This window comes from Triplophysa rosa, linkage group LG15 (genome assembly GCF_024868665.1).
Source record: "Triplophysa rosa linkage group LG15, Trosa_1v2, whole genome shotgun sequence".
Lineage (NCBI taxonomy): Eukaryota > Metazoa > Chordata > Actinopteri > Cypriniformes > Nemacheilidae > Triplophysa > Triplophysa rosa.
This window is the reverse complement of record NC_079904.1, coordinates 20,261,871-20,288,432: the sequence shown is the minus strand read 5'-3', so window position 1 is coordinate 20,288,432 and position 26,562 is coordinate 20,261,871. Positions and strand designations below refer to the sequence as shown.

The 26,562-nt window shown below is 40.0% G+C and overlaps 1 protein-coding gene across 2 annotated transcripts in view; it reads left to right on the top strand.

Annotated features, from left to right (window-relative positions):
* rev3l (REV3 like, DNA directed polymerase zeta catalytic subunit) overlaps positions 1-26,562 on the top strand; it is a 70,025-nt gene that overhangs the window by 35,944 nt on the left and 7,519 nt on the right. The window contains exons 13-30 of one of the 2 annotated variants that reach the window (XM_057353126.1): positions 18-3,849; positions 3,924-4,801; positions 5,039-5,127; positions 5,261-5,386; positions 6,934-7,126; positions 7,605-7,716; positions 7,951-8,066; positions 8,315-8,433; positions 8,520-8,638; positions 8,855-8,996; positions 11,985-12,229; positions 12,529-12,637; positions 12,768-12,974; positions 13,567-13,676; positions 16,189-16,303; positions 16,395-16,532; positions 22,357-22,547; positions 23,641-23,887. In XM_057353126.1, the coding sequence (XP_057209109.1) occupies positions 18-3,849; positions 3,924-4,801; positions 5,039-5,127; positions 5,261-5,386; positions 6,934-7,126; positions 7,605-7,716; positions 7,951-8,066; positions 8,315-8,433; positions 8,520-8,638; positions 8,855-8,996; positions 11,985-12,229; positions 12,529-12,637; positions 12,768-12,974; positions 13,567-13,676; positions 16,189-16,303; positions 16,395-16,532; positions 22,357-22,547; positions 23,641-23,887 (7,088 nt within the window). The other variant, XM_057353127.1, reaches the window with a different exon arrangement.

Genomic DNA, 26,562 nt, shown 5'->3' with positions numbered 1-26,562 from the left:
TTTTTATTTATTTGCAGATTCATCACTTACAGACAAAGGATCTATGACACATTCGTCTCTAAAAGTAACAGACAAGATACTTGGTAGCAGAAATGTGTTTCCAAATGGAGCTTTTCTCTCAGAGACACCATCCTCTGCCAAAATTGTCCTTGAGTACAAATGTGCTGAGCGAAGACTTCAAGAGGAATCATCCGAAAACCACTTAAAAAATAAACAGACAAATGAATGTTCAACCGGATTAAGAGTTAATAAAGAGATTACATATATCACACCTGTTAAACACCCAATCCCTTGCAACATTGCAAATATATCTCAAATTGGTGGTGACAAAATTGGTGTTCACCCTTCGTACACCAATGAAAATAAGGCCACCGGCCTTAACCAATCTGAACCTGATGGTTTAATGTTTGGAAACTCTAAACTTGTACAGTGCAGAAAAAAGTATGGCAGTATTAAAAATGTGGAAAGGAACCACATCTCCATCATGGAGAATCACAGGGGCTTCTCAGTATGTTATTCAGAGCTGATAAACTGCCCCACCAATACTGACATAGAGCTGAGTCCTAAAGACTGCAGAAATTCTGTGATAAGGAGTTTTGACCAGACACCAAGCCCAATGGGGGAGAGCCAATCATTGGCCCCTCAAGAAGGCGAAACAGGACAGGGCAGTAAAGAGGGAGATGTTGGTGAACTGAAAATAAGGTATGAAGACTACCAAGAGAATAAAACCGAGAGGACTGTTGTGGCTCAGCAGGAGGCACACTATAAGTTTTTTCCTAGTGTCGTCCTCTCTAACTGTCTGTCCAGACCAGTCAAAAAAACGATCTGGGGTAAGACTGGTGAGGGCTGCTGTACTATGGAAGATCCTGAGCAGCGGAGGTCAAGATTAAAGTTGACCACTAAAAAGAGAACTACATTAAGTCAAAAAGGGACAAGTCCTTTGAGGACCCCAGCTACTATAAAAGAGGAAGCCCCACCCTTCTCTGCCATCACTCCAGACTCTCTCAATGAAAAGGAAACGAATAGTAAAGTAAACATGGAAACCTCAGCTCCTTCAAGTGTTAAAAGATCTGAGAGCTCGGTAGAGGATGAACTTGCAGTTATTCCCACCAAAATATCTCGCACCAAGGTGTCCAGTTTGCCAGGTAGCAAATATACCTTGCGAACAAAAAGGAAAATGAGCCGTGACACTGAAGACGGAGATCATTTAAGTTCTCGTTCTTTCAAACGATCCTTGGTGCCTAATGAAGGCCTGAAAGAGAAAAACCACATCCAAAAAAAGACAAGACTCTCTAAAAAAGAGCCACCAGTTATCATCAAATATATAATCATTAACAGGTTCAAAGGTCAGAAGAACATGCTTGTGAAGATTGCGAAAATTAATGCAGATGAACCTTGCACAGTTTTAACACCAGAAAAGCTTGAAGAATACCAAAAGCTTGCTCCTCCCAAAGATTTTTGGCCCAAAGTCTCAGACTCTACAGCAGTCAAGTACCCTCTACCTGAGCCAAAAGTCAAGAAATGCCCCAAACGAAAACTTAAGGTCAATCTAACATCTAAGAGGGTGAGTACCTCTCCAAAGTTGAAATGTGACCGAGCTAGACAGACTAGAAGACCAAGGCGTGTTAAAGCAGCATTTACTTTGCCCAAATTACTCACTCCGTGGCCTTGTTATAATGATTTTACTGATGATCACTCTACAGAGTACTCTGATGTAATGGTGGAGTTGGGTTATTTGTCTGAAAGGGCTCCTAGTTCTTCTGATTCGACACCACCTCGATGTTGGTCACCTACTGACCCCTTATTGGAATCAAATTCAAATGATCATCTCATAAACCCCCTTAATGATCCATGTCTTGGTTCTCCCTATCAGTCATTGACCCCCAAGCCATACAAAATAGGCCCTCGAGACAGAAGCAGAACATCCAGGCCTAAAAAGAGTTCTGCTGCAAGTCAAAAATGCCAAAGTAGTAGCATAAAAAAAACATCGGTCAGTGGTTCTATAAAAACAGGGGATTCGCAAAAGAAAAGTAATCGAACAGCTTCAAGGAGACAAAAGAAAAATTGTAAAAGTATTGAAAGGACTGTTCTTGGAGATGGCACATCTACAACTCAAAAAAGCAGGAAGCTGAACAAAAAGCTGTTTCAAGGAACTGAAAACTTGTCAACTGAAGGAACTGAAAACTCACAGACTTCACTTCCAGTTGACAATTCACCTCTTGAATCCTCATCTGACGGCTTAACTCCTTTTCAGCACCCCAGTTCTATAAAAAGTATTCAAGAGGATGCTACTGTCAGTTGTTTTGATTCACAAACAGTCAGCATCAGCACTGAAAAAAAGCCAGATCAGGGTATTGATTTTTTTGAGGTGTTTAATGTCATTGCCTCAAATAAGCAAGAGGTGCAGATTGCCCTTAATCCCTTGACTGAAAAAGCTACAAAAACTCTCGGGCATCCATGTTCTGTCATCACTTACAGCAGATCTAATTCTATATCGCAAAGCTTAGGTCAAAATGGCCCTGTCACAACAGATGAATGCTATTTAAATTCTGAGGTCACCAGCCAGGAAGAGAACCCGAGGACCATACAGCATTCACAGTCAACTGCAAAAACGAGCATGAAATCAAAAAGACAGTCAACAAAAAAGAAAGATAGTCCAATGTCTCTGTCAGAGCCTGTTTATTTTATATCCTCACCTTCTGAAAAGAAAGCAATTACAGATGGATCTCATAGAGATCTCGCATTATCATCCATCCCTAAGAATGGAATAATATGTGTACCGGAAATGCCTTCTGGGCTGGCTGTCCTGAAGGAGCTTCTCCAGAAGAGGCAACTTAAGGCAGGACAAACACTACAGGAAAGTGTTCATGTGACTGACACTACGTCTTCCACCAGTCATCCCAATGATGTTTCCAAAACAGTCAAACGCAAAAGACCTCCTTCGTTAACAACAAGGAAATCAAGATCTGCAAGAACCAAAGTGCCAAAGGAGTCCATAAGCAGGCAAAGCATGAAATATAAACCTGGAGATTTGGTGAGACTTGACCATCTTTCAGATGGCAGTCCTGTCCTTATGTCTGACCCTGGCCTTGATAGCTGTTGCTCCATCGAGGATAGCTTATCCCCAGAGCTCCCAGATAATTATAACTTTGATATTAATGCCATTGGCCAGACAGAATTTTCCTGTCTTTATTCTGGCAACCAGTTTGTTTTAACTGACAAGAACTTGCCTCAAAAGTTCCTCAGTGATGTCAGTCAAGAGGCAATCAATGCCCTTGTTGAAGGGTTGGGAAGCAGGGCACAAAAAATTGTTGAGGTTGATGAAGATGCCAAACATGAGGAGGGCTGCCATCGATCTGGAACTGTTAGTCCAGAGCTCTTTGACAAATCTTGTGAGAACAGCAAAGTTTTTCCCAATAAGATATCTCTGCCCCTGTTTGATTCCGAAAGGATCTCGAACAAAGATTGGGGGGGCTCCCTCGGTAAAATTAATGGCCTCAGCCACTTTCAGGACTTTTACTGTGAAAAAAGAGACATGCTATTCGACCCAGAGCCCTTTTTTTCAATTACTTCTGTATCTTTTGGGGATAATGGTGTATCCCCAAGTAGCGATCTCCAAGATGGCAGTTCAGCAACCCCAAACAGTTCCCCACGGTCTGTCAGCTCACTGTCCCAACTGAGAAATGGAGTTCAGACTTCAAAGAGTGGAGGAACTCACATTCTCAAACCTCTCATGTCACCGCCTACTCGCGAAGAAATTTTGGCTACTCTGTTGGATCTGGACCTCTCAGAAGCCACCTACCAGGAACCGTTCTGCAGTGACCCATCAGATGCTCCTTTAAAGCCAAGGTAATAACACACAACATTTATAATGAATCCATTTGAGTGATGTGTTTTCTCAGTGATTCTCATTGTTTTCTCAGGGAGGTTGGCAGACGCAAATTGACTTTGGAAACCAGGCTAGCAAACGAACTGGCTGAATTTCATGGCGACATATCTCAGCAGGGCTTGCAGTTTTGGAAGGTTGCATTTTCTGCCATGACAAATGCTGGGTCTGCCCCAACCCATGATTCTAGGGCTTCGCTATCTACCAAGAACCAAAAGCCATCTTCTGGTGGTGATCAGAAGGTGATCATGCTTCCCTGCAAGAGTGCTCCAAGCCGGGAACGGGTGCAACTCTGGCTGCAGGCCAAAAAACAATATGAGTGCCTTCTGAGGGATAGAAAACTAGTGGGTGACCCAAAATGTGTAGAGCTAAAGCACAGCACATGTGACAGGACCTCCCCTCAGAAGAAACACTTGGAAACACCTGACTCAAAATATTGTAATAAAGGGCCTGAAAAGGTTTCAGAGTTGCAGAGTGACAAAAGGAATGGATTGAGTTTACCACTTTGTATCTCACCAGTTAAAGCAGCTTCATTTAACTGTAGCCCTAAAAGTATGATGCATTTCTTAGACACTAAGGCCAAAGATCAGGAGGTGGATGTAAGGGGTCAGGTCAGGTCTTCTTGCTCACCTGAGCTTCCTACATGGCAGGAAAGCCCTGCTGGCTTAAAAGAAGATGAAGACAAGAAGGATTTGTGTGATAGATTGCCTGCCCCCAACATGGATGAGTCTCATATCTATTGCACATCACCTGAAAATGTACAGCCAAGGGACTTCTTGAGTCCATCCCCTTTTCATATTCAAGATCGAGTTTCTGATGATAAAACCTTGTACATGCTCCACAGCACACCAGTTCTCAGGAGAAGGCGAAGCATTGATGATGATGGGTCTAACTGCAGTCCAACAGTGAATGATGGTATAGTTGTACTGCATGCTGCATTTCTTTAGAGCTTGAATCTAAAGGTTTTTAGTGGTTAGCTGTAAAATCTGCAATGAGAAGAATGATCATTTTTATGTTTAATATGCTGTGGTTGGTTATCGCTCTAATGACATTTCCAAGAGGAGATTATGTCTGAGCATGCAAGTTACCTTATTACACGTGACTATACTATGACAAATCTGTTTAATCTCTTATGGATCTTTTCTTGTGCAGAAATGGAGGCCAGATCACAGTGGCTACATCAGAGGAGTAATAAAAACAAAGATGCTTTACGAAGAGTTCTGCTAACCACACAAATGAAGGTCAGATAAAAGACTGATTTTGACTTAGTTATGAATCATCTAAAGCTACAATACCTAAATAATTTAATGTTCAGTATTACAATATATTGCATAACTAAGGCCTTTTATAGGATGCTCATTGTTGTCCATACAGAATCAGTTTACTGCTATGAATGTTCCAAAGAAAGAGAGTTCTCAGATTGAAGGTCCATCAATCTGCAATTCGTATGGTTTTAAAGTCAGCATGCAGAACTTGCAAGAGGCAAAAGCATTGCATGAGGTAGGACCTGGTTTTGACTCTAGTAAGAACTGGTTTGGTTAATGTGGGTGATTGATTAAACTTATATAAAAGTTTCAAGACATTTCTGAAGAATTTCTAAGCACTATAGAAAAGGCTTTGTTTTCCGCCTCGCATGGTCTTTTGCCAATCCCACTCCCAGCGTTTTCATGTCAGCTCTCCACTGTCCTATCCTAATAAAGCAATAAAAAGCCCATAAATAGCCCATAAAAAACATTCAAATTATTAGAAATTATTATAAAAAAATTTGGAGGTGCACCGATTGAACCGGCAAGGGACCAGAATCGGACGTTTTTTTGCATAATCGGCCGGGACCGGTGAGCGGCAGGTCAGGCTCATGCCTTGCCGGTTTCAATCTTTTGTTTCCAACGAAGCAGGCAATAACTTCACAGCTGTCAGTACACTCAAAGCCGCAAGTAAACACATAAACTTGCATGCACGCACGCAGCCTGTCTTTTACGGCTTGTTTATACTATACTCACGTCCGTGAGTCTCCGCTGAATAAACGTGCATCTCTCATATCCGCTGACCGCACGCGCGCTCACACACATTATGTACTGTACAGACAGAGAGGTGCACTGTTTTTGACTGTCTAGTACAGACCTGGGCATTGTACAGCCCACGAGCCACATCCGGCCCGCTGGCTCTGCCTGACCGGTCCGCGTGAGGTCGTTGGTAAATTTGAAGGCAAACCCAAATAGGTGCACGCAATACAACTGCACTGGTTTTATTTGAAAGGCAACTGCTTTTTTAATGCGTACAATCACACCGGTTTTAACAGTCTAGTGCTGATCCCAGGAGCGTACAATCACGATGACGCATCACTTGATCAACTGCACCGCGCTTGCCACAGATCACAACTATGCAGTGTTTTCAAGCACATATATTGTTTATTTTAGCTTTCAGACATTTACATTCACAAAAGTTCTAGCAAAACAATACATTTATAGTTAAAATACACATGATGTTTATGGATGCGGCAATAATCATAATTTCGAATGTTATTTAACAGCGTGTTTTAATCATGTCAGATACACATTGTAACGTTATAGGTAACTATAAAGTTCTCTCTATTCTTCTCCGAGTTCATCGCCAACTTACTTTTGTGTCTGTAGGGAGTAGTGATGCATTTAACATGTTGTAAATCCGACAGCTCCGATTATCTGAAATGCAGTGAAATCTAACGTAGCGTCGTCATGTTGTTGTTTTCACTTAAAACAGATTTTTATTTCACAAACAGATAATCATTCCACTAATTAAAATGATGAAAATTTCAAAATAAGTCCTACTTTTGTTTTTACTTAATATTGTTCAATCAAGTCCAACTTTTTGGCAAACTCAATGAAAGTAGCCTTGTACTGCTCAGTTTAAAGAAGCCATTTTTGTTATAAAAAGAAAACAAATATTTTCCCCACATTTGTCCCATTATCATTCACTTCCTTTTTTCTTTGGCCATTTCACATGAATTTCTAAACCCAGTCTCAAGAAATGTGATTGGGTTTAAACTCGCTTTAACCCCCTTGCTGTAGTTACAGCACCTCACACTGATGACCATGGAGCTTCACGCGAGGACTCGACGTGACCTTGAGCCTGACCCTGAGTTTGACCCAATTTGTGCCTTATTCTACTGCCTCAGTTCTGATTCGCCTCTTCCCAGTGCCATCACCACACAGATGACCGGCTCCATTGTCATTGACAAAGATTATTGTTCTTCAGGACAAGGTGAGATTTTCTTTTTATTTATCAATGTTGTGTTTGTAGGTCTTTCTATTGGCAGTACCCCAAATAAAATGTATGTCCTTATTAGGAACAACACAGAAAGGCAACAACTGACGTTAGTGAGTTTTTGTCTTGGAGTAGTTCACATCAAAATAAGTCCCCATTGACTTTCCATAGTCATTTTTATTCATTGGGGGCTTATTTCGAAGTGAACTACTCCTTAAACCAGCCTCATATTACATGCATTAACGATTTTTGTTGGTTGCTTAGCTCATATTATGTAAAGGGCAACGGCTTTGTTCTCCCCCCAACACATATTTTACTCTCAAAGAGAAGACAGACAAAAAACTTGACATTTTGGCCCTTGTTGTAGTTGCACTCATTACATTACTTTATAGGGTTTACACAGTCCAAGTCCTAGTATGCAATGTGATTTACTATTTAGTACGTCTTTGTCAACAATGTTTTGTTCTCATTGTAGCCTCAAGGAGCAAAGCACCCTTGCTGTTTAGATCTGGTGTAACAGGATTACAAGTCACGTACGCTCGTGATGAGAAACAGCTGTTTGAGGAGATTTCTAACATAATGAGAAAGTAGGTTGAAAGTGTGTTTGGGATATCATTTTGACGGCTCATATTTAGAAAGTTAAGGGAACTAATTCACTACCTTTTGAAGGTGTTTAAAATAAGTCACTCGTTTTGAATAGTAAATGGGCATCTAATGATGCTGACTTCAGAATTTCAGAACCATTTAGGCCGTATAAGAAAAATGTAGAGCCCTCTGTGCTGCAGAAGCGCTCAAAAGATCTCCTGTCCATATGTCCACAGGTATGATCCAGACATCCTGGTGGGCTATGAGGTCCAGATGCACTCTTGGGGATACCTTCTGCAACGTGCAGCAGCACTAGGGGTGGACCTGTGCCAGCGGCTTTCCCGTGTGCCAGGTGAAGTTAGCTGTACAAGTGTACCAGACTACTGGCTTTTGACATAGATTAAGGCATATAGCAGTGAAGTCATTAAGTATATAATATATTGTGTGTGCATTGGCTTATTTGTGTGAAGAATGCTGTCACACAAAATAAAAAAATGATACAAAACACATTCAGAGCTTTAATCGGGTCATATTTTGTCAAATCTCTCCCGAATCTCCTTCTTATTATTTCTTATTCATTCTTATTATTACTTATTACAGGCGATGCAAAAGAGAATCGTTTCTTGGCAGAGAAAGATGAATATGGGGCAGACACCATGAGTGAACTCCATATAGTTGGTCGCATTGTCCTCAACCTGTGGAGGGTTATGAAGACTGAGGTGCTGTTGACATTCATACCCCCAGATTTCAAAAGTGAACACACTAGATGTTCTCCATAAAATGAAGTGCTTTTATGTGTTTTCAGGCTGCATTAAATAACTACTCGTTTGAGAATGTGGCTTTTCACCTCCTCCACCAGCGCTTTCCTCTCTATAGTCATCGCACGCTCTCTGACTGGTTTGACCACAGTACAGACGTGCACAGGTGGGAGATAATATTTGTCAATCGTTCTAGCGAACGTCATTGTTTACAAATCATTTATTTCCTTTATCCATAGAGGTGCACAATATGTAATGGTGGTAGATGTGTAATTTAATTACTGTCAGTAATTAATTTTAATATACGATAAACATACGGTACAATAACTTTTGCATTTTGCATGTTTTGGTGTCTGTCTGCCTGTGCTGTTTTTTGTATCAGGTGGAAGGTGGTGGATCACTACGTAAGCCGTGTGTGTGGGATGATCCAGTTGCTGCAGCAGCAGGATATTATTGGAAGGACAAGCGAGCTTGCACGTGTGTTCGGGATCCAGTTCTATCATGTGCTTACCAGGGGCTCACAGGTCAGCACACATTTATAATAGTTATTTTAACTTGTCCACGACTCTAGTCACCTTTGGGTCTGTGTCCCATGTTGATGTCAACTTTTTGTGTCAAATGCCATTTCAACACTTGGGTATACGTTGTTGTTGTTATTATTGTGAGTTTCTGTTGCCGCCTTGGCCAGGACACTTTGGAAAAAGTGATTTTTAATCTCAGCTTTAATCTCAAGATTTATTTTTTCAGGGTAAATGAAGGTTAATAACATTTGACCATGCTTCTAAAACTTATTTATATACTGTCAATAGAACTTAAATGTCCAATGTGTAATTTTTGGAGGACTGGAGGATTGACAGAAATGCAATATAATATACAGTACATAACTATGTCTTCAGAGGTGTATAAAGACCTTACATAATAATGGGTTATGTTTTTATTATCTTAAAAAGAGCTATGTTTATGCAGACTATGTGAGTGGAGCGGAGCAGGATCATTTTAAAATGGAGCAGCAGATTTTTTAGAAAGTCGGAGCTTTGTGATATTCACATGCTCCAAGAGCGCCCCATCACGAGTATGATTCATGCCAACGGCCAATAATATAACAGATTTTTAGAAAGATTTAACGCGTTTAACATTTAGCTAGCTTGATACAATATGGATGCCTCAAATCAGAAACAATGTAAAGTTTATGATGATGGACATTTGCGAGAGGTTATAGCTCTCAAGGAATTTGTAGCTGGATACCCTCTTACTAATGCATTCAAATAATCAAATAATCTACAATCTTAAAAAAAACCTTAGCTTTGTATACTGTCGTGGGCTATATGAGACCAGTTTTTACTGCATTTGTGCTTTTTGTGGTCCTTATGTTGTTCCAATTGCTTCTATTGTTTACCGCATTTGTAAGTCGCTTTGGATAAAAGCGTCTGCTAAATGACTAAATGTAACTGAGCAGAAGGAGCAGAAATCTATAAAAAAATATAGCGATCTAAAAATAGCTGATGTTATTTTCATCCTTCCAAACAAAATCTGCAGTGCAAGAAGCAGCAAAGATTTTTACCTTTAATACTGATATCATAGCCATGTGAATGTAATAAGAAAAATGTTTGCTAGCGTTTTAACAAACCACACCGAAACCATTTTCTTATAGTATCATTTATTTTATTCTAAATATACGTTATGAACAGAACTTTTGTGATATTTTAAATCATACTGAAATATTTATCCGTGAATTACCTAATGGAACGAAGACAAGGAGCAAGGCGTGGAGTATAAATGGTAAACCCGGAGTGGAGCTGGGGCAGAGTGATTATTAGAGCATGGAGGGGAAATTGTTGCCGCTCCAATCCGCTCACATTCTGTTTCTATGAACACCACAGGCCCCCTTGCATGGAACTCACCATGTTGTTTCTACAGTAGCCCTAAATGCTCTAAAGTTTAGAGCATTTAGAGCTACTGTAGAAACAACATGGCGAGTTTTGAGTCTAAACTGCTCTATATATAAACTCCTCTACATATATGCTGCTATAAACTGCTCTACAGGGCGTGTTTCATAAATATGTTATCTCCTTCGGGAAAGAAGACGACATCTTAGTTCTCCGTCAGCCTCCGTAGTACTTCGAAAGGAAGGGGTGGAGTGAGCCGTTAGTTGCAATTCGCAACGTCACCGCTAGATGGCACAACATTTCATTAAAATTTAATATAAAACGAAATGGCCGTTGATGTTTAAATAATGCGAGCTTTGCAGAAAAGAGAAAGCGTGTGCTGGAGAAGCGAACACGGACATTAGACGTGCACATTAAATTAATAGAAACACAGTTTAAATTGTTGTATTTTATTAAACTCCAGTTTAATAGCTGTGAAAACTTGGATTTATAGCTTGACATTATAACAGATTTTTACTCTGATCATTAATTTTCCATATCAGTCGTCCATGTCACACTGACCAAATAAAGACTAAGTGGAGACGTCTTCAGGACGTACTGTGTTAGCTGGGAAGAACCAATGAGATTTGATATTGGTGTTCCAGCATATTTTTGTACTTATGTGGGTTTTAGTAATAATCGTTTTCTCAAAAACACCTGCTGTTTTACTTCAGATTTATAAACCCACCGGTGTTGTTGGGATTATTGTTAGAATGGATGGATGTTCTTTTTTAAGCTTTAACATTAGATCCTATAGACAGTTTCATCGAACACACGTGCCTGGCCCAAAGTCAACATCCTGTCTGTGTTTGGTTGTAATGTAACAGTCTATTTTATATTAATTGTATTAAATTACATTAAAACTAGGGCTGCACGATATATCGTGATTAACACTAAATATCGAGCAAATTGACTTTTCATTTAAATGATTAATTTTTCAACATTTACTTTTATTAATACCAGATGTATTACAAATATGTAATATTTAATATTAAAATAATTTAATATGTTACATAATTAAGACCATTACGATTATAAAATGTATATTTTGGCAAAGATGTTCTGTCTCGTTTACGTTTGAAGTTTACTTTCTTATCAGTGCACACTTAATTTGTCACCCTGCAGGTATTTCAAAGCTATTTCAAAAAGCCGGCCATTAGCATTAGTGAAAGCCTGTATACTGGCATGGTCAGAATTAAAGCATTTCAATGCTTGTCATTAAAGGGGTCATATGACACGGCTATAATGAATATTATTGTTTGTTTTAGATGTAATGCAACGTGTATACACGATTTAAGGTTCAAAAACGCTGTATTTTCCACATACCATGCATGTTTGTATCTCCTCTTTGCCCCGCCTCTCTGAAACGCACTGATGAGGACATTTATGGTAGATCTTGTTTGCCTTTAGACATTAAAAAGGGTCAGATGCATAGATGATAAAAGTAACACCGATATCTTGTCTAACAAACAGAGTCATAATTCATTGCATGTGCGGATGCATTTTAATGTGCTCATGCTAACCCCCAAGACCATGTTAAGCCGGTAAACACAGTTTTGTGAATAACTCGATCTCCTCAATTTACAGTACCGTGTGGAGTCAATGATGTTGAGGATTGCAAAGCCGATGAATTACGTCCCAGTGACTCCAAGCACACAACAGCGTGCCCAGCAGAGAGCAGCACAATGCATCCCGCTAGTCATGGAGCCAGAGTCGCGTTTCTATAGCAACTCTGTCGTTGTGTTAGATTTCCAATCGCTGTATCCCTCCATCGTCATTGCCTACAATTACTGTTTCTCAACCTGCCTTGGACACATAGAGAATCTTGGAACGTAAGTATTCTTTTGTATTAGTAGAACTACATTAAAGGAATAGTTGACATTGTAAATTCTTACAAAAAATCAAAAACTGTATGTGATTTTCGAGAAATCTCTCAGTGGCTTTGTGTCCATACCATAGAAGCAGTGGGGTCCAATGTTATTTGGTTACCTACCTTCTTAAAAGTCCTCAAAATCATAATAGTTTTGGGGTGAACTATATTTTTAAGATCTAGGGTTTTTTGGAATGTATATTAATGCCTTGTTTTTGTCCCTCTTGCTGGTTTAATTCATCCTGCCACATTGTCTCTTAGGTGTGATGAGTTTAAGTTTGGTTGTACGTCTCTCAGAGTGCCTCCTGACCTCCTTTACCAGCTCAGAAATGACATCACGATTTCTCCCAATGGCATTGCATTTGTTAAGGTAGTTCTGATATATCTCTTAAGACATATTAAGCCGAAACTGTCCGTGTTGCAGTATTTTACATCTCTCTTAGAATACTGTATGGCGATTTTAACTCGAGATCACAACTTGTGGGCCTGTGTTTATGCAGCCGTCAGTACGAAAGGGTGTGCTACCAAGTATGCTGGAGGAGATTTTGAAGACCAGGATTATGGTAAAGCAGTCCATGAAGGGGTGCAAGAATGACAAAGCTCTGTTCCGTCTCCTGAACGCCAGGCAGCTTGGCCTTAAACTTATTGCTAATGTCACGTTTGGTTACACCTCTGCCAACTTCTCAGGACGAATGCCCAGTGTTGAGGTACGTATTTAAAATCTGTGGTTCTCAACTAATAGGTCTGTTCTGACAGGGTTACAGACATCCGGGGAAAGCAATGCAAAATCCAAATAATACTATATATTGTAAAGCAGTTTTTTTTCCAGTAGAAGCGGTTTTCATGCCCGAGAGTTAAAGAATGGTCAAAATGCTTTGTCACTTTTGTTCATAAGCATTTAACAACAGTGTTTGCAACGGCCCGCCATAGTCTAATTTGTTCCACCAACGTTTATTTATACTTCTCATTACAACATATGATTGTGTTGTCTGTTTCTGATACATCTATAACATTACACTATCGACAATAAAACTATCACTCGCGTTTAAAATCAAAGAAGCGCATAACACAGCAACACATTGATGAGAGGAGCAACGGCAGTAAAGCCTGTGTGCTGCATGAGACTTGATGAGACACACAAGTAGCCTAATGTAGCCAAAATCACCGCATATAATAGATTTCAAGTGCCAACACTACACCAAACGCAAACACGCCCCACAGTATCTAAAAATCCTGTGGGAAACACTGCATCAACACTTAACATTAGGATGAAATATTACCTCTCTCTTTGCCCTTCAGGTTGGTGACAGCATTGTGCACAAGGCTCGGGAGACTTTGGAAAGAGCCATTAAGATGGTGAACGACACCAAAAAGTGGGGAGCTCGTGTGGTTTATGGAGACACAGACAGGTAAGATAAAAGCATCAGTATTTACCTTATTTTTGGCATAAATGTGGGCGCCGCCATCTTTGAGTAAAGACTTTCGGTGAGCCGCTACAGCTAATAGCAGTCGTATTGCGATGACGAGTGTGCAGTTTTGACTGACTAGTTAATATTTATTATGGAACCCAAAGGTACAAAATGTCTACGAAACATTTGTTTAGACCGCAATACAAGCACCAGAGCCGAATGTGGTCTATTTCATGTACAAACACTCGACCGCCTTTCCCACTGTGCAGGTACTGGTACGCCTCTGTGCCATACGTGTCAACATTGGGGTACCAAAATCCAGGAGATCTGCGATTGCGTTCCAGGGGGATCCCGGGGCTGTTCGCCGAACGTGTTCTGATCTCCGCCGGTCCATTCGCAACCACGTTCCAGGGGGTCCTCCTCTGACTTTTCGCGACCGCGTTCCGGGACTGTCACAGGAGAAATAACTGAAATTCTTACATCATCTGAAGGCTGAAGAAATAAGCTTTCTATTGATATATGGTTTGTTAGGATAGGACACTATCTGGAGGAACAACAACTATTTACAAAGCTGGAATCTGAGGGTGCAAAAAAATCTAAATATTGAGAAAATCGCCTTTGAAGTTGTTAATCTGAGGCACTGTAGCAGGCCATCCACTGACAAAAATAAAGTTTTTATACATATACAGTAGGAAATTTATAAAATATCTTCATGGAACATGATCTTTACTTAATATCCTAATGATTTTTGGCAAAAAGAAAAATCGTTAATTTTTACCCATACCATGTATTTTTGCCGATTACTAAAAATGTTCCCGTGCTACTTAAGACTGGTTTTGTTGTCCAGGGTCACATATAGCTATCACAAAAGCCGTCAAGTACCTTGACCTTGGTTGCAAATGAATCATGTATATACATTGTATGTAATGGCATATTTCAAATCCAATGTTTTTTTTTTTCAATTTAGTTTTATTTACAAATATAAGCTTTTTTCACAATTTTCATTGTTACAAAGCAGCTTTACACAATTAATAAAAGGAAATAATAATAATACTGTAGATAAAAGAAATACATTATATATCATTAAAATACATGGTGTTATTGCAAGTTATTCTCTATTCAATGTATATTGATGAAACTAAACTGAAATATGGGACTCACTACAGGGTGGAAATCCATTTTCAGATTTTAACTGAAGATTATGTGGGCACATCATTTTAAAAAGACAATGACCCGCATTTATAAGCTATTTACAATAAACTGCAATATTTCATGGAAAAATAGGCATTGTAAAAAAATTTTTCACTGGGACTTTAACAACGGCTGTGAAAGCTGTTCTGTGTAATACACTGATATTGTGTGTGTGTGCACATACCTCTAAAACACTTCTATGAAACGTCCTTTGAAGCCATTTTGCAAATGTCTCCTGGTCAATCTGCTTGTTTTATTATCCGACTTTGGTCCAGTATGAAAAGGCAAAACTAACGCTCCTGTTATTAGTGTTAATATAACTGGTCTGACGCCAATCGGTCCGGTGTCATATACAGACATGCTCAAATTTGTTGGTACCCTTACAGCTCATTGAAATAATGCTTCATTCCTCCTGAAGAGTGATGAAATTAAAAGCTATTGTATCATGCATACTTGCATGCCTTTGGTATGTCATAGAATAAAGCAAAGAAGCTGTGGAAAGAGGCAAAGAACAACCCCTTTAAACTGATTGGGAACTATTTAGAGTTTTGTGACCGCGATGTGCGCGATGGATTGTAATATGACAACAGTTCGCAAAGGTACTGACTCTGACACCGTGTCTACACCGGACGCAACAAAAGACAATAAAACGCATTTACTTATGTCCACACTGGATGCGGTGCGACGCGCCAATCCTATTATGCTGGGTTCACACCAAACGCGAACAAAGCGACTTGCACGAGTAAATTACATACAAAGTCAATGCAAAGACGTGAATAGACGCAAACTCGCAGCAAGCGATGTGAATGACGCGAATCGGGCGGATGCGCAAGTTGGAAATTTTCGACTCGAGCGAGAAATTCGCGCGAAGAGCTCATTGACACATACTGTTTGACAGGTCCGGATGCGTGAAGACACTCCCCGTCGCGTGATGTTTTTCACGTCACTCATATTTACGATTTATTAATGTGTTTAAGATTAAATTATTTATGTAAGATTTAAAAATAAAAAAACAGAAGTGCCTCTGGACCAGCGTTTACATTTTGCAATGTGTCTATATAAATGTTCTGTTACAATTTAACTACAAACACTTCTGGAATTGGTCGTATTCACATTGTTTGAAAGAGTTGACATTATGGTGTAAACGTGACCTCTGCATCAAATAGCTTTTTATTGGCTGTGTTGTATCACATCACATAGACATTTCACATTCAGAAACTTTACAGACGAATTGCTTGACAATGGGAATCTGTTTTGATTGAGCATTACATCTCTTTTGATTAATCCTGGTACTCTTTTTCTTTGTGCCTCTTTTGTGTAGCATGTTTGTGTTGTTGAAGGGAGCCACCAAGGAACAGGCATTTAAGATTGGTAATGAAATTGCAGAGGCTGTGACTGCCACCAACCCTAAACCCATCAAACTGAAGTTCGAGAAGGTACATAACAGAGTATATGGATAATCGTAGATGTGTTTTCTCCAAGGGTTGTTTATTGCTTTATTTAAATTTGGTCTGTGTGTTCGTGCAGGTGTACCTGCCATGTGTGTTACAGACTAAGAAGCGCTACGTTGGATACATGTACGAAAGCTTGGATCAGAAAAACCCTGTGTTTGATGCCAAAGGCATTGAAACTGTACGCCGAGATGGCTGTCCTGCTGTTGCCAAGGTAACTTGTCTTTCGCAATGCCAGTGTTCAACCTGTCAATCATAATGCAGCCACTGTCAAACAGCATTTGAGAAATCCGAAGGAAGATGAATTGTCGTCTTCCCAAACTCCAGTGGATGACTTGGATCGAGCTCATTATATTAAAGCCCCACTGAAATCAAAATTTACGTTTTTTCCTTTTATTAAAAATAAGTTAGCATTTAGGACGTCAATAAACTGATATGCTCCTAAGCTCTGACAAAATTCGCTTTTAGAAGATATAAGCGTTCAGAACTGACAGTTTGGCACGTGCGCTCAAAAAATCTTGTCCAATCAAATGCACTTAAGAATTCAAAGAGTCCTGCCCCCTTCACTATGAGAGCTGCTGAAGTGGCGCCTCATATCAGCCACTTGTTCGCACATTTATTTTGTCCTACATGGTGAATGACACAAAGTAAATGGGAGATTTACAATTAACGATATTAACAATAGTCTTATTTTCACGCCAGTGTCATGCGAGTGGTTGCACGTGTGTGTGGTCTGGTTCAGAGACCCGATAGCACTGAGAGGATCATATGCGTCGATCATACGGCAAATCCGCAAAGAAAACAAAACGTATCTGCCAGTTTCATGTCTACACAGTATGTTGAATGTTAGGGCTATATGGAAGAGATCAGACATTGCGTCTGTATCAAAGCATCAAATAATGCTGCACGTTTCAAGGCATTTCATTGGGTCTTTAAGCCACATTAGTTGTTACCGTGGACATTTGTAACGTTTGTTTTCAATCTGTACAGAAATTGCCAAGATAAGTGTGTCTTCTGAAATAACACACACTGGTAATTGACTTAAATTTGTATATACAATATATGGACAAAATTATTGGGACGCCCCCTTCTAATGAACAGGTTTGATTACTTGAGTCATTTCTGTCAGAACAAAACTTAAAGGTACTGTGTGTAATTTTTTAGTGGCATCTAGCGGTGAGGTTGCGAATTGCAACTAACCGTTCACTCCACCCCTCCCTTTCAAAGCATTACGGAGGCTGACAGAGGATTAAGATTACAATTATTATGTTGTCACGCTTTCGCTTCTTTCCCGAATGGATAACGTATTTACGAAACACGTTCCGTAGAGCAGTTCGTCTGTTTAGGGCTACTGTAAAAACAACATGGCGACATGTCAACAACATTCCGACATGTCAACAACATTCCGACATGTCAACAACATTCCATGTAAGGGGAATAGAAATAGCTCATTCTAAGGTAAGAAAAACATAACGTTTCATTATGTCAGGTCTTTATACGCCCCTGCACACATAGTTACGTATATTATATTGCATTTCTGTCAATAGATCCTCCAAAAAACTACACACTGGTTAATATGGTTATGTTTGGTACAGCATTAATAATTGTTGGATTTACTGGAATAGGGGCACCCACATACTTTTGTCCATATAGTGTATTTTGTTAGTATTCTATTTATTATTAGATTATTGGCAATAAAGTCAACCACTAATACATAAAATGTATAATTCTAGGGGTGTAACGGTTCAAATTACTCACGGTTCGGTTTGTGTCACCGTTTTAGGGTCACGGTTTCGGTTCGGTTTGTGCTAAGTTCAGTGAAAAGGGACTACTGACAAATAAAAATAAGGACAAATAATCAAGCTACAAGTAACAGCACCAATAAAACAACAGATCAAAGCAGAAAATAAAATAAGATACTGTATATACTGTATACATTTTAAGGTAGAAATGGATTAAAGTAATCAAATAAAATATAACATTGCATATGTACAAATTAAATGAAGATGAATAATAATTGAATTACAGACGCTATTGAGTCACAAGTAGTGAGGGATTTCCTTGACTTTTAACAGACAGCAGGAATATGCTGCTGTCGCTTTAAGAGGAATGAAACAGATCTAGTACACTGATACTGTACACATGCGTTGTTTTTCGTCTGTTTCGTCCGTTCACATTAAAGACATAACCTACTATGTTTGTTAAGATACTCGACAAGAGGGGCATGTTGACCTACTTCCTGTGTGAATCTGTCCGTTTAAGCTTAAACTCAATATTTGCGCCATGTCTGAGACTTTCCTTATGCGCGCTTCGGATCTTCTCACAGCGCGCAAGCGAGTTTTCTTCTGCATCATTCTGCACTTGTGTTTAAATTGGCAAGGCTTGAATGAGTGTAGTTTAAACAGCAACATGTGCTGTTCAGGTCTCACCTGCACTCGCGCGCTCACAACACCCGGGTGATGAAAGCATAAATGACTGTACAGCATACGTCAATCCTATTGAAATTTGTCTACGTTATTTGATTTGTTGTAGGTATTAAATGTGTATCCACCGACAAACATACATTAGCTGAACTTTGTCAGTCTGTTTTACGCATTATAATTTTTAATGAACCATATTATAAATGCGTCGTCAGATTGAAAATGTGCGGTTCACCGTGCAGTTCAATTTTTTACCGAGAACCGTTACACCCCTAATAAATTCATATTCAAAACACTTTTGCAAAATTTATGTTAAAGGGATATTTCACCCAAATAGGAAAATTCTGTCATCAACCCTCAGGTTGTTTCAAACCTGTATAAATTTCTTTGCTGTACAGAACGCAAAGGAAGATATTTGGAAGAATGTCAGTAACATAACAGATCTCATCCCCCATTTACTGGCATAGTAGGGAAAATAAATACAATGGGAGTCAATTGGGGATGAAATCTGTACCTTTAAGGTGCCTTACCTGCCGAAGATGTTTGTTTCTCTTTTAAATATAAAGTAAAACTAAATTATTTACATGTAAATAACGTGCAGACTGTTAAATGACATTATTTACATTAGATGATTTCCTCTGAAGACGAGCATGGCAATATGGCGTGCGGCTTTGGTGTTATGACGTCACCAATCTATTTCTTGATTATCATTCAGTGGAATGAATATGAAGCCGGTTTCAATTGACCCTGTAGAGCAGTGTTTCCCAACCGCTGTGCCGCGGCACACTAGTGTACCGTGACAAGTTGTCCTGCGTGCCGAGGAAAATGGCCAATTTTTAATAATAATAAATAAAATATAGATGTACAGCAATGTTTTACAATTAAAAGTAAACCAACTGTGACCTCATCGCGTATTTGACCACGTTTACGTGATCTCATCCAGGAGACTGTACGTATACGTGACCTCGTAGCCCGCGATTTTCCCATGTGCGAATTCCACACATAATTACGACCACGCTACTAAAACCAACGGGAAAACATGGATAAATTCTTGAAAAGAAAATCTAACGACCCTGAATCGGAACCTGGGCCCTCTAGCAGTGGAGACACAGGAAAGAAAGCAAAAACGGTGAGCTCAAGACAATACAGCGACAGTTATCTGTCATATGGATTCACTTTCACCGGGGATCGCGCGGCAGCACTACCCTTATGCTTAGTCTGTGGAGAAAAACTATCTAACCATGCAATGGTTCCTAGCAAGCTTAAACGTCATTTACAAATAAAACATCCATCACTTATTAAAAAAAGACAAACTATTTTGTGCGTTTGAGAAATCAAACGGAGAAACAGGCTTCTTTGATGAGAAAGAGTACCACAGTGTCTGAAAAAGCTCTCGAAGCTAGCTACCTGGTTGCTGGTTTAGTGGCAAAATCGAAAAAGCCACATACGGTGGTGGAGTCATTAATTATGCCTGCATGCAAAGCAATTGTGAAAACAATGTTGGGTCCAAATGCTGCCAAAGAAATTGCAAAAGTGCCCGTTTCAAACAATTCAATCGCCAGACGCATTGACGATATGTCCGCTGACATTGAGAGTGTTGTACTGGAAAAAATAAAAACTAGCGTCAAATTTGCACTCCAAATTGATGAATCAACAGACATAAGTGGGAATGCTCAGCTATTAGCAAACGTGCGCTTTGTGGATGGTGAAATCATCAGAGAGAATTTTTATTTTTGCAAAGAGTTGCCATCAAAAACAACAGGAGAGGAAATATTTCGGGTGACATCCGATTACATTGAACAAGGAGGACTAAAATGGGAAAACTGCGTGAGTGTGTGTACCGACGGAGCAGCATCCATGACTGGGAATACCAAGGGATTCGTCAGTAGAGTCAAAGAAAAAAATCCGAACGTAACGGTCACGCACTGTTTTTTGCATCGCGAGGCACTTGTTGCCAAGACGTTACCAAAGGAGCTGTCGAATGTGTTGGATGGTGCAGTGCGTATTGTCAACTTTATAAAAACAAGGCCTTTGAAAAGCCGACTATTTGCTATCTTATGTGAGGAGATGGGGGCAGACCATAAGACTTTATTGCTTCATACGGAGGTCCGATGGCTGTCCCGTGGTAAACTTTTGTCGCGTGTGTACGAACTGAGGGAAGAACTGAAAACCTTCTTAACAGCGGAAAAATCGGAGTACGCATTGCTGTTGGCAGATGAGGAATGGTGTGCACGGTTGGCATACATGGCGGACATTTTTGCACACCTGAATGAACTGAACACGCGAATGCAAGGGAGAAATGAAAATGTACTAACTAGCACAGACAAACTGCATGGATTCAGATCAAAGCTTGCCCTCTGGCGACAACATGTGGAAAAAGGCTCTCTTGAGATGTTTCCCCTTGCCCAAACTGGACATTCAGACAACTTTGCGGCATTGTGTGAGGTAATTTGTAAGCATCTATCAACTCTCGAAGAAAAATTCTCTTTTTATTTCCCCTTAACATCACCTGAAGCCTTTGACTGGGTTCGAGACCCATTTAGCTCATCTGCAATGGATAACGCAAATGGACTGTCGCTGCAGCAACAAGAGCAGCTCACTGAAATGAGACAGGACCGTGGTTTGAAAATTACATTCAGTGACCTACCTTTGGACAGTTTCTGGTTGACTGCTGCCAAAGAGTACCCAGTCATTGCAGACAGTGCAATCTCAGTGTTGTTATCTTTTTCCACAACCTACTTATGTGAGCTCAGCTTTTCCAGTTTGACTTATATAAAGAACAAAAATAGAGAAAGATTGAGAGCAGTTGACCAAGAGCTCCGTGTGTCGTTGTCATCAATTCCAGCGAGGATATCATCTTTGTGTTCATCAAAACAAGCTCAAGTTTCACATTGACATCGTATGTGAGTACTACGTTTATTATTATAATATGCTGTCTTAACAAGCAATTTAAAGCAATGCAGTTTTGTGCCATTTTGTTATATTTTAGTGGTTAATGTGATGCTGGTGTGCCGTGAAATTTTTTGCAAATTAAAACTGTGCCGCGGCAGAAAAAAGGTTGGGAAACACTGCTGTAGAGCACAGATGTCCTATCATTGATCATTGGTTCACAGACTCTTTGGACAATGATTGTCTCTTTGGTTTATTGTCTCGTCCCGTAGACCAGATTTTTGTATGGTCTACAAGATTGTGGGTTTTAAGGTGCTGTGTGTCATTTTTAGCGACATCTAGTGGTGAGGTTGCGAATTGCAACCAACCGCTCACTCCACCTCTCCCTTTCAAAGCAGTACGGAGGCCGAGAGAGAATTAAGCAGTCGTCACGTTTTTGCTTCTTTCCCGAAAGAGATAACATATTTACGAAACGCGTTCTGTAGAGCAGTTTGTTTGTTTAGGGCTAATGTAGAAACGACATGTCAACAACCTTCCATGCAAGGGGACTCGCGGTGTATGTAGATAGAAAGGGCTCATTCTAAGGTAAAAAAAATATAATGCTTCATTATGTCAGGTCTTTATACACCTCTGAACACATAGTTATGTGTGTTATATTGCATTTCTGTCAATAGATCCTCTAAAAAACTACACACTGGTCCTTTAATTAATGAAGTTCTGTGTTGTCAGATTCTGGAGCGATCTCTAAAGCAGCTGTTTGAGTCACGGGACATCAGCGTGGTGAAGCAGTACGTACAGCGGCAGTGTGTGAAAGTGCTGGAATCCAAAGCCAGCATGCAGGACCTCACCTTTGCCAAAGAGTATCGCGGCAGTGGATCGTACCGGCCAGGGGCCTGTGTCCCTGCTCTGGAGCTCACCAGGTAAGTATGTGTGACATAAGGATGTATGAGACCACAGTGAGCCAAGTGTGTTCTTTTTAAACTAATAGTTCTCCCAAAAAACAAATTCTGTCATCATTTATTGACCCTCCTGTATTTTCAAACCAGCATGACTTACTGTGCGTTCAGACTGCCGCCGTCGAGAGCGTCAAAAATCGCTCTGGCCGCCCTGCCAACAGCGCTGTAGAAAGATTCGTGGACGCTCTGGTGTTCTGATGTAGACCAAAGTTTACAGGGCTGCATTCTCTGGAATCCTCTCAAGCGGTGGACTTCTACGTGCCGATTGGTTGCCGCCGAACTGCGTCATATGTCATTACCATAAAGTTGACCTGATTTCAACTCCCCTTGACGCCCTCAACGGCCAAGACGCGCCGCTGCTCGGTCTGAACGCACAGTTACAGTACTTTCTTTCTCAGAACACAAAAGAAGATATTTTGACGAATGTTGGTAACCGAACAACGTCGGTAACCATTAACTTCTATTGTGTGGACACAAAACCAATGCAAGTCAATGGGTTCTGCCGCTGTTCGGCTACCAACATTCTATAAAATATCTTCTTTTGTGTTTTAGAATGATTTTTTAAATGTTTTTTGTATAGATTTAGTTGATCTTTAATATCCTTTGCCTGAATGGGCCTTTAATCATTGTTCTCAAAAAATAAAAAGAGGGTTGAGACACAGGCATGTTTTATTTAAGCTCAAGCAAAGGTATCAGAAATTCAGAACTGTTCAGCAGAGATGAGATGTTTTTGTTTTCTTCCTTTGTTTAAAAAAAAATGCTTGTGCTTTTCACGTTTTTTTGTTTATCATCTGCCTATCTGCTGTGGTCGGCTGTAATGTACCTGAAGGCTGTTGCCTAGCAACACACCCAATAACAGATGCAGAAATTAGATTAAGTAGACATGGTTGGGTGGTGTGCGGTAGAGATTCAGCTGCCTGTTTGCTCTGTGTCCATATGCAGGTTCAAATAATGAAAAATACTTGCAAAATTTGCTTGCAAAATACAAAGCACGAACAAAGGTTACACTGCAATAACAAATGTTATTTCTGTCGCCATCTCTCTTTCCGTCTGGCAGGCGTATGATGGCGTTCGATCGGCGTTTAGAGCCGCGCGTGGGTGAGCGTGTTCCATACGTTATTGTGTATGGAAGGCCAGGAGTCCCTCTCATACAGCTGGTTCGACGTCCGCTGGAAGTTCTGCAGGACCCAAGTCTACGTCTCAACGCCACCTACTACATCACAAAGCAGATCTTACCGCCACTCGCACGAATTTTCAACTTGATTGGGGTGGATGTGTTCAGCTGGTACCAGGAGCTGCCAAGGGTTAGTTTATGAGTTTATAAGCAATGCCATATATAAATTCACAAACTAGTGGTTTTCTATTGCTTCTTATTTGTATTGTTTAAGAACTGAATAGTACTGAATTATACTAGCTACTCTTGATATCAAAGCTCCATCTGGTGGTGGCTGGTGTAATGTTCTATAAAATGTTTGTAACGTTGGCCTGGGTTAGATGTGAAATGTTTTATTTTTGCAATATTTCTTCAATCCCGGCTTCACGACAAAGTTCACCTGCTTATCAAATTTAAGCTCTGTTTCAAAAATCACTCATAGGTTTCTCGCTTGCTTATGCACATTGGAGGCAAGAGGGACCTAGACAGAGCAAATGCAAAGATGACTTAAAACGATATTTCACCCAAAAAACACAATTCCCCAGTTCATCAACCGGAACAACAACCCTCTCGTTCATGCGTGGCTGACGCATAACGGAAGTTAGGCATTATCCTTAATAACGTTGTCAATATGGATATTTCTCTTTAAAAAAGGCATCGATTCGCGTCAGAAGGCCATTATTAAACCCACGGAGCCGTGTGGAGCGGTTTTTTGATCGATGGATGCACTTTTCGGAGCTTCAAAATCTCATCCACAATTCACTCCTATTGTAAAGCTTGGAAGAGAAAGGAAACGTGATATTACAACTCCGACTGCATTATTCTGAAAGAAGAAAGTCATATACAAATAGGATGCCTTAAGGGGTGAGTAAAACATGGGGAAATTGTGTTTTTTGGGTGAAATATCTTTTTAATAGAGCCAAATATTAGGCATTCTGTTTTAGCATTTTGTGCCATCCATACCCTGATAGCACACACACATCTGGTTTACGTCTATTTGACGTCTGCATTTACATCTGCAAGACATCTACAATACATCATTTGCTCATCTGCAATACGTCTCGGAGATGTCTGCTGTCAGACATCATATAGACATCTAGAAGATGTCTGTAAGATGTTTATGATTTAGAATGGATGTACAACAGCTCTTTCTAAGATGTTTAGCAGATGTTTTTAAGCAGCAGATCTCCAGATCTTTAGCAGACGTATTACAGACGTTCAGACGTCTCCGAGACGTATTGCAGATGAGCAAACTATGTATTTAAGATGTCTTGCAGATGTAAATGCAGACGTCATATAGACGTAAACCAGATGGATTGTGCTATCTGGGTAGTTTAATCTCATGCAAAAAATTCATCAGATCATTCGGAGCCAATGGCCTAGTGGGCAGTGCTCCCGCATCGAACCCGAGTTCGAATCCCATTCCCTTCTCTCCTTGGTATACTTTTTCCTGTTTGCTCCTATTATACTGCCCTGTCCAATAAAGGCAAAATGGCCCTAAAACATACCTTTAAAAAAATCATCAGTTCATTTAGCTCATAACTATCGTCTTCTATGGAAGATATAGTTGTGTATTATCTACAAATAACATAGACATATATAATACCTAGACGAGCCATTGTCCGCTGGATAGTACATCAACGCTGCCGCCATTTTTGTCAAAGCAAATCCAACTATAAACATATAAGCACAAAAACTAATTTCAATACCTTATTATTTACGTGGAGTACAGAAACATTATGGCTCCAGCTAAAGATGGTTAGAGTTGAAAAAATATTTATTGTCATACGGAACTGTTAAAACTCAAGCTTGTCAATTGTGTAGACATTGCTAATGTGATATAATTTAAGGGTGTGCTGAACTGGCCGGTTTTATTATTTTATGCTGTTCTACTTATGACATTCGCGTGGTTTTTACATTGGAAAACATCAAAATCAATAAGTAATAGGCTATTTTCTACCCTGGTTTTGAGGCCGGATGGAGAAACGCTCGGTTTTAATGGGCGTGCCGCATTGAAGACTTGGAAGTAAATGCCCACTGCTATGATTGCTGTCGGATCCAATATTGACTGCACAGCACTGCTTTTTAATTTTAGTCTCTCCGCAATTCCAGCGCCTTGTTCACAAAGGAATCCACAGTGAAATGAAGCGAACAATTGCTCAATGTTTCACCCACGTGAGCTGGAACGTACTTAAAAATAGACCACGCATTCCTAATATCAGAATCCGAAGGAAGCGACTGTGTTCTTCCACAACCAGGCACTGCACAATGTTGCATGTTTGTCGCTTGGTCGCTCTAAATAAAAATAACAGTGAAAGAAGTCCTCACTTTTGCACATATGACACAGGGCTAGCCGCTCTCGAGAGCCCTTCGGCAAAGTGACAGGGTTGCCAGATCTTCACAGAAAAAATAAGCAAATAAAGACAAGACAAAAACAAACCTTAAAATGCAAATTGTTTATATATTTTATAAGACCAAAAATTCTTAAAATCTGTAACAGGCCATTTCTTAAGACCTAAGTGCCGAGGCTTTTTGATCTAAGACCAAACAACAAGCATAAAAGTGCTTATTAATAATAAACATGGCAACACAGCAAAAGAGCGCTGTGTGATGTAGCCTTCCGAGCATAAACACAACACAGCGCATATCAGCAGTTTAGTTTAAACTGACGGATAAAACGAATCTTTAGCAGAAAAATATGTCGCTATGGTTACCAGTTTGTCAATCATCACAAATGCAGGAGTGTGTACTATGTGTGGCTAAAGTCATTCGCGAACCAGTGGGCGGGGCTAGAGAACCTATACTGTAGATAGGTGCATTCCAGGA